At 43.8% G+C, this 8,654-nt stretch overlaps 1 protein-coding gene and 1 long non-coding RNA gene across 2 annotated transcripts in view; both read left to right on the top strand.

Annotated features, from left to right (window-relative positions):
* The first annotated feature begins 744 nt into the window (after positions 1-744).
* The window catches only part of LOC126998230 (uncharacterized), a 37,476-nt gene continuing 29,566 nt past the window's right edge, over positions 745-8,654 (top strand). Inside the window, exon 1 of the long non-coding RNA XR_007752716.1 lies at positions 745-1,711. This is a non-coding gene — a long non-coding RNA (uncharacterized LOC126998230). The remainder of the gene's footprint in view (positions 1,712-8,654) is intronic.
* The window catches only part of LOC126998228 (uncharacterized), a 3,936-nt gene continuing 1,126 nt past the window's right edge, over positions 5,845-8,654 (top strand). Inside the window, exons 1-2 of the mRNA XM_050859714.1 lie at positions 5,845-6,012; positions 8,450-8,654. The exon at positions 8,450-8,654 is cut by the window's right edge and continues 1,126 nt beyond it. Coding sequence (XP_050715671.1) covers positions 6,001-6,012; positions 8,450-8,654 — 217 coding nt within the window. The 5' untranslated portion in view covers positions 5,845-6,000. The remainder of the gene's footprint in view (positions 6,013-8,449) is intronic.

Here is an 8,654-nt window from a genome sequence, read left to right as displayed (position 1 = left end):
TATCATTAATTTCTGAGACGTACAAGACTTCAAATGAAAGGCAAAACACGGCACCAATAGTTATCAGTGTTTGATTTTCCCGCGTCGAGGCAGAGGAAGCGCTGACGGGCATTCGTGTGACCCACAGGTGCCAGGCCGTCCCACCTAACTTCTCATATTTACCGATTTCTAACCCCAAAACTCTCTCCTGGGCCCCAATAACGAGACTCACTTATATTTATCATTAAAACTGTCAAGTCCTGATGTGCCTTGGCAATAGTGAAGTGCCAGAAGCCGGTAAATATGATGCCACGAGAAAGAATCTGCCACTGACTGCCAGTGCCTCCTTGACAGTGATAGAGGGTGAGGCCTGCACCGCCCCGGGGCGGGGATTACAACTCGGTGGCTGGCTGCAGTGATTCCCCTCGACAGCACAGCGTTATGGAACACCGAGGAAACAACTGGATACATTATATTGCTCGGCCGTTACGTGGAGGCGCTGTTATTCGATGATACATCAAGTCTTTCCTGCGTGGACAGGAACGCTGTGTTGTGCCTTCAGCAGAAGACAAACTCGCAGACTGATATATTTTTTCCGATTTATTTACTAACATAACCTCCTCGAAAGCCTTATCGTATGTGGATGTGTGAGCCCTGAAATGGGTGAGACTATGGGAATTATAATATTCACGGCGCAGAAGCCTTACTGTCAAACGAGAGAGAGAGAGAGAGAGAGAGAGAGAGTGCAAAAACCCCCCCCACCTTATTACGTAAACCTATAGGTGTATGTACGTACATTAAACTATCACTAGGCTCATTAAAATGCCTAAGGAAATACTAACACATTCTCTTCGAAAGCCTATTATCACCCACATATGATAAGGCTTTCGTAGAGACTGTTCTAAAGTATTATCTAGTTTTATGAACTTAGTTTGACAAGGCTTCTGCACCGTGAAAGTTAGTCAGGTCCATATTTTCACACATTACGGGGCACACACACTCACATTTAATAAGGCATTTGGTGTGGTAGTATTTCCAAGGGTAGTTTTATGAGGCCAGTGATAGTTTAACAAGGCTTTTGCACCATGAACGTGTCAGAGTGTACAAGAGCCAATTGATTCCTTCCCACGTAGAGATGAATTCAACTCGGCCCGCGTAGTGATCGGATTTTAGGCTGACATGTACGTGTGTTGCGTGCGGGAAAAAATAGACTAGGAAAAGAAAAAAAAGAAAAGAAAATAGCGAGACAAAATTGGGTGTTTGAATCGGTGTTTCATGTGAATGGAAGATCAGTGTTGTGTGCATTGCGTGTGTTGCGTGCGGAAGAAAATAGGAAAAAGAAAAAGAAAAGAAGAAAATAGCGAGACAAAACTGAGTGTCTACAGCGGTGTTGCTTGCGAATGGTAGATCAGTGTTGTGTGCATTGCGTGTGTTGCGTGCGGAAGAAAATATGAAAAAGAAAAAAAAAAATAGCGAGACAAAATTGAGTGTACAGCGGTGTTGCGAGCGAATGGGAGATAACTGTTGCATGCATTGCGTGTGTTGTGTGTTACATGTGAAAAAAAGATGAAAAAAAAAGAAAAAAATGAGTGCTTAAATCGATATTGCGTGTGAATGGTAGATCAGTGTTGCGTGTGTTGCGTGCGGCACAATATGGAAGGCACTTGACAAGGTACTGGAGCAACTCTGGCACACCTTGACATCCCTTCCAGCGTCGGCACCCTCCACCACGGTAAGTACCCCTCCCCTTCTCTCTCTCTCTCTCTCTCTCTCTCTCTCTCTCTCTCTCTCTCTCTCTCTCTCCTCTTCAAACTAATAGATATCGCTCCTTGATGCAGTAAGTCACTCTCTGCTAAGGAAGTTTACTCTAGTTACCAATGAACGGTCCTGCTTTGATACTTGTACTGTGCTTCCTGATATCCTTTTTGCTCCTCTTTTTTCAAGTATTTGCACTCGTCGCGTCCTCGTGGCCAATTTAATTCTTCCTGTTGTCTGTATTAGAAGGTCTTGTGTACCTACCCCGAAGTTCACGCTTCCTTCCCCTTTGATGGAGTTAATAGATGTTTCTACTATTACTACTACTACTACCACCACCACTTCTTCTACTACTACAACTACTACTACTACTACTACTACTACTTTTTTTTTTTTTACTACTACTACTGGCCTCCATCTATTAGAGTTGCGTTACTACTACGACTACTACTACTACTACTACTACTGCTACTACTACTCACACTACTACCTCCTCCTCCTCCTCCTCCTCCTCCTATTATTATTATTATTATTATTATTATTATTATTATTATTATTATTATTATTATTATATATATATATATATATATATATATATATATATATATATATATATATATATATATATATATATAAAGAGAGAGAGAGAGAGAGAGAGAGCATATATATATATATATATATATATATATATATATATATATATATATATATATATATATATATATATATATATATATATATATATATATATATATATATATATATATATATATATATATATATATATATATATATATATATATATATATATATATATATATCTATATATACACACACACACACACACACACACACACACACACACATTTCTTTCTCGGTCTTTTTTTCTTTTCATTTTTTTTTACTCTCTCTCTCCCTCTAATAATAATAATAATAATAATAATAATAATAATAATAATAATAATAATAATAAGAATAACAATAATAATAATAATAATAATAATAATAATAATAATAATAATAATAATAATGCCGTAATAATAATAATAATCATAATAGGAGGAGGAAGAGGAGGAGGAGGAGGAGGAGGAGGAGGAGGTAGTAGTGTGAGTAGTAGTAGCAGTAGCAGTAGTAGTAGTAGTAGTAGTAGTACACACACATATACACACACACCTATTATTCCAAAAACACTATTAAATTCAAACTATCTTAGTTGTAGACTAGATACACCTTTTACTATTGTGTGTTACGTATTATGTATGTTATGTATGAATATCTTATATGTTTTGCCTACGACTTGAACTCTTTCAAGAGGAGGGTATCAGGACACCTCTCCTCCCCAAATTGACCTATCTCTCGGCCACTCATCTGAGCTTTATGTGGGAGCAGCGAATAGCGGGCCTTCTTTTTTTCATTAATGTTTCCTTTTCTTGCCCTTGAGCTGCCTCCTTTGCCATAAAAAAAAAAAAAAAATCGGTGGTGGAAGACCTTTTGTATTTGGCGATTCACCCTCTCTGCCTTCCCATCCCTCATCCTCCCTTTCATCCGTGCAAAGGTCGGCGGAACCGCGGAAGTGAACCTTTAGTCTTCGTCAGGCATACAGATGGAAGCCCACGCCTCTTTTCCCTTTTTTCTCTTTTTTCTTTCTTCCTTTCTGCCTCTCCCTTGCTCTTTTTCTTGTCTTTCTTCCCTTCTTGTTCTCTCTCTCTCTCTCTCTCTCTCTCTCTCTCTCTCTCTCTCTCTCTCTCTCTCTCTCTCTCTCTCTCTCTCTCTCTCTCTCTCTCTCTCTCTCTCTCTCTCTCTCTCTCTCTCTCTCTCTCTCTCTCTCTCTCTCTCTCTCTCTCTCTCTCTCTCTCTCCTGCATTGCTTTCGTCGCTCGCCCTGACCTGGTGTGCCGTGGGTAAGGGAGGGATGGGCTGGAGCGAGGTCTGTCTTATCAGGTCCGGGGCATCAGTAGGGCAAGGGAGGCACGTGCTCCCCGTGGGCCCAATGCCAAGGGTCGAGGGTGCTTTGTTTTACACTTCTATTCATCAACGGCCCATTTACTCCCCCCCCCACCCCCCCACACACACAATACCTAATGACTTACTAGGAGTAAATAGCCCGAAGTTCACGCTACCCCCTCTGCTGGAGTTAATAGATGCTACTTCTATTACTTCTACTACTGCTACCACCACCACTACTACTACTACTACTACTACTACTACTACTACTACTACTACTACTACTACTACTACTACTACTACTACTACTACTACTACTACTACTACTACTACTACTACTACTGCTACTACTACTACTCATACTACTACCTCCTCCTCTTCCTCTTTCTACGATTCCACGGGCCCGGGCAGTCGGCGTGCAGCTTACCCTACTGTTCGTCCTTCATTTCGGGCTAATCGATAAATGGTTACCTGGGGAAATCTTGGGAAGGTAAACTGTGGCAGTCCCGGATCTCACATTAATCCGTGTCCCTTACTTTACCTAACTAAAATATTTGGTAGTGGATGAATGGAGAGAATGAACCTGATGCCTACTGAATGGCTTCTTGATTAATCGGTATATATGTGAAGGTAAAGGTTAGATAGGTAAGTAGCTGCCATATGCGTAGTCCGACCGACCGACCGACTTACTGACTAGCTAACTGGCTGGCCTCTTGAAGTCTTCCAATAACCTTGTATATTCTTATTGATCATCTTCGCAGCTCTCTCCAAAGATCCTATTTATTTTTTTCTCACTTCAATATGGGATCAGTTGTATCAAGCTACTTATTTTCTAGCGCACTTGATAGCAGTGTACGAGAAGTTGAATCTTATTATTTATGAAGCTTTCTCCTCTTGTATATATATATTCATTTTGATTTTTCCTGTTTATTCAGTTGCTTAGTTTTTGCTTCATAGATCAGCCGAGGAGGAGGTGAAGGAGGAGTTGGAGGAGGAGGAGGAGGAGGATGAAACTGTGCTGAGAAAGAAAACGAGAAAGGGAAATAGAAAGGGAAGGAGGAAAAGGAGAAAGAGGAGGACGAAACAGAGGAGGAGGAGGAGGAGGAGGAGGAAGGACAGGAATAGGATAGGGAAGGAAGAAGACTGTATATACCTGAATCTGATCCCCCCCCCCCCTCTCTCTCTCTCTCGTCGGTATCGGAATATTAATTTTCTCTGACCTCAATTTTGTTTATTTCTGAGACAGTCTAAGTTTCCGAGTCGCACAGAGAAGCGGATCATTTGTATGTGTAAGTCTCCTATCTATTGCTTCCTTCCTACCCATTGCCTCCCTCTCTTCCCGTAGCAACACCGTCTCCTTCAGCGTAAAAACAGTGACGTCAACAGCAACACGCAAACAGACACACGCTCAAGACACAAGGCAGACAGACAGACAGGCGAGCAAGACACAAACACGTCCAAGTTCCCGATTAATAAAGTTCATAAGCCTTGCTGTGACCCCCATGTGGACGGCCTTCACGGTGGGGGGGGAGAGAGAGAGAGAGAGAGAGAGAGAGAGAGAGAGAGAGAGAGAGAGAGAGAGAGAGAGAGAGAGAGAGAGAGAGAGAGAGAGAGAGAGAGAGAGAGAGAGAGTCCATCATAATTGTAGCTCATGTATAAAAAATGAGGAAAAATCAAGATTGTGTTGTTACCTACTGAAAGAATTTTTATTTACTGCAGAGAAATGAGATAAAAATAAGATAAGAAAATGAGGTGAAATATTGTTACAGTTATCCTTCTGTCTATCTATCTGTCTAACTATCTATCTATCTATCTTTCTTTATAACTACTACTACTACTGTTACAACTACTATATACTACTACTTCTACTACTACTACTACTATTACTAGGTACTACTTCTACTACTACTACTACTACTACTACTACTACTACTACTACCGGTACTACTGTTATTATTATTACTTATTATCATTATTGTCATTATTATTATTATTATTATTATTATTATTATTATTATTATTATTATTATTATTATTATTATTATTATTATTATTATTATTATTACCTTTATCATTCGTTTCAAGATCTGTATTAGCTGGACATGCCTCTACCAGCTGCCTACAAGGTCGTTTTTGGTGTCCCGTAAGGCGATCTTGTGGGCCTTACCTGTTTTCCGGTACCCAGGTAGAGGGCGCCGGAGGGGGGAGGGGCAGCCTTGGGTGAGCCGCTTGTGACGTCACGACTTCAGTGGGTATATAAGGGAGAGCCTGAGCCAGCAGCAATCAGTTGGACCCGAGTAATCGTACTTGACACACCGCCGGAATGAGACAGCTTGTAAGTGCCTCCTTCTCTCACTCTGCCCCGGTTACAGTCAGTCAGTTAACCAGTCAATCCCTCCCTGTGCCCCTTCAGTTAACCAGTCAGTCAGTCCTGATCTCTCCCTGCTGATGTGTTCCTCCCTTAATCCATTTCCCAGTTAGTCAGTAAGTCAGTCAGTCAGTCCAATGCTCAGTCCCCCTTTTCGCTCCCTTTATTACATTCACTCAGTTAACCAACCACTCCTACCGTTTCCCTGCTAATAATTGTCAATTCTTTACTTCAGTTTCCCAGTCAGTCAGTCACTTAACCAGTATGTCCGTCAGTCACTAATCCTGCTTCCCCCAGCCAGCCAGCCAGTTAACCAGTATGTCCGTCAGTCACTAATCCTGCTTCCCCCAGCCAGCCAGCCAGTTAGTCTGTATGTAAGTCAGACAGTAATTCCCTTCCCTCTCTCCCTCCCTCCCCCAGTCAGTCAATCAGTCAGTCAGTCAGTCAGTCGTGCGGCACTCACATGTGGTCATTTCAGCGTGGAAGTCGTGTTAGATAACGGCATAAAGGTCATAAAAAAACGTAAAAAATGTATAAAAAAAAGTCGCTTGATGATCGTGAAAAGTTGCTGGCGAGGGTATTCTTGGGGTAACTAACACATTTTCAGCTGTGTTTAAAAAAAGGTCATGAGTCGCGGGGTCGAGTTTCCCAGGAAGTCCCCATTTCAAAGATGATCAAGACAAAGAGCGGAGATTTTTTCCTCGTCCTAGCAGAAGCAGCGACAGTAGTGGTCGGAACAGTAGCAGCAGGGGGCCTAAATATATTCTGCTCTCTCCCTCCCCAAGAAAATCTGTCCCCCATACACTCCATATGAAATTCTTGAAAAAAAGCTGCAATGATTTACTTCTCAGAAACAGCGATTGTGTTCCATATGCAGACCTCTGGCTAGATATATACGACCGTAGCAGCGGCAGCAGTATCGACAGGGTTAAGTGGTGCTTATGTGTTGCAAGCCGCGGAACATCGAGCAGAGATCCTGTTCAGAGTGTATTGAGCATCTGCGCGGCCGTGACTTTCGCTTTCGTTCGCGTCCCGTTCTATCCTAACCCCAATGACCTCTTTACAAGCTTCGTCTCGTCCACAATATTATGTTTTCTTCCCGCGCTAAAGATCAAGGGGAGCTCTCCTTTGCTTCCCGTACTATCACAACCTCATTGATTTCTTTACAAGCTTCCTCTCGTCCACAATATTAAGTTTCCTTCCCGCGCTAAAGATCAAGGGGAGCTTTCGTCTGTTTCCTGTACTATCACAACCTCATTGATATCTTTATAAGCTTCTTCTAGCCCACAACAATAACTTAACTCCCCGGGCTAAAGGTCAAGGGTAGTACACATCGCCTCTCAGCATCCTAGACACATACACGGCCTCAATAACTTTCACTGTCCCTGTTTCTCTCGCTCCCTCCCTTCCAGCTGCCTCGTGGCCGTACTAACCTCCTTACACACTTCCTGGGTCGGCTTCCGGCGCCAGAGGTCAGAGGTGTAGAAACGTGCGGCCTTGACTTTCGCCTTCCCTGTCTCCCTCTCGCTGTCTTATTAACCTCTTTACAAACTACTTAACATGAGGTCAAGTCTCGCTACTCGGTCACTTTCTCATTAGTAATCTGGACCCCGGGAACCTTGACTTTCCGTGTCCCTGTCTCGCGAGGCCTCCCCAGACTCCACAAGCTTCCTGTCCTACACGTGAGCTGCTTTGCCAAACGTTTTCTGGTCAACGTTTAGGTACTGGGACAGGAAGTACGTACATTTGTGATGCTGCCGAAACTCACAACGTCTTAGCCCCTTATAGTTTCTTATAGTTAGCTAGCTAGTCCGTTTACATAATTATTTATCACTAATGCTGCCCACGCCTGGTAGTCACATAATAGGAGCTACAATCCACGGCTTTGTTTCAGCGGCTTATAGTGAAAAAGATCGCTATTTTGTCCCATCCGTTCCCTCATGTTAGATTTTGGGCCACAAGTCATAGGGAGTCTCCGTGAACGACTCGACCCAGCCTCGGTCTTGTGCGTCTCGGGAGCCATTGTCGCGTGATTCCGTCTCGCTAATGAATCGTAGGAGAGTGTGTGTGAGTGGATGTCTATAGGGGGCTTGACATTCACGAGGGAAGCGTGGTGTCGTGATGGTATGGAGTCGCTAGCTGCCATAACACAGAACCGATGCCCCCGACCCTCCTCTCTTCCCTCCCTTCCTTCCCTCTTCCTCCCTAAACGGCAGTCTTGTGAGCCCTGCCCTAATGTCTACCCTGGAACCACGGCCTCTCTCCCTCCCTTCTCTCTCCTCTCCCTTCCTTCCCTCTCCCTCCCTTGAATGGCAGTCTTGTGAGCCCTGCCCTAATGTCTGCCCTGGAACCCCGGGCTCTCTCCCTCCCCCACTGACCCCGCCCCTCCTCCTCCTCCCCGTAGGTCGTGTTGGTGACGCTCGCCGGCGTGGCCCTGGCTTTGCCCCAGGGAGCCCGCCATGGCACAGACAACACCTTCACCAAGATTCTCTCGTTTGAGTCGTACCAGGACGGCCACAACTTCGGCCACGAGCTGCTGCAAGAAGACGGCACCACGGCGGGCCAGAAGTTCGGTCCTGACGGCCTCCTCTACGGCTTCTACTCCTACA

This window comes from Eriocheir sinensis, chromosome 13 (assembly GCF_024679095.1).
Source record: "Eriocheir sinensis breed Jianghai 21 chromosome 13, ASM2467909v1, whole genome shotgun sequence".
NCBI lineage: Eukaryota > Metazoa > Arthropoda > Malacostraca > Decapoda > Varunidae > Eriocheir > Eriocheir sinensis.
This window is presented reverse-complemented; position numbering and strand designations above follow the sequence as displayed.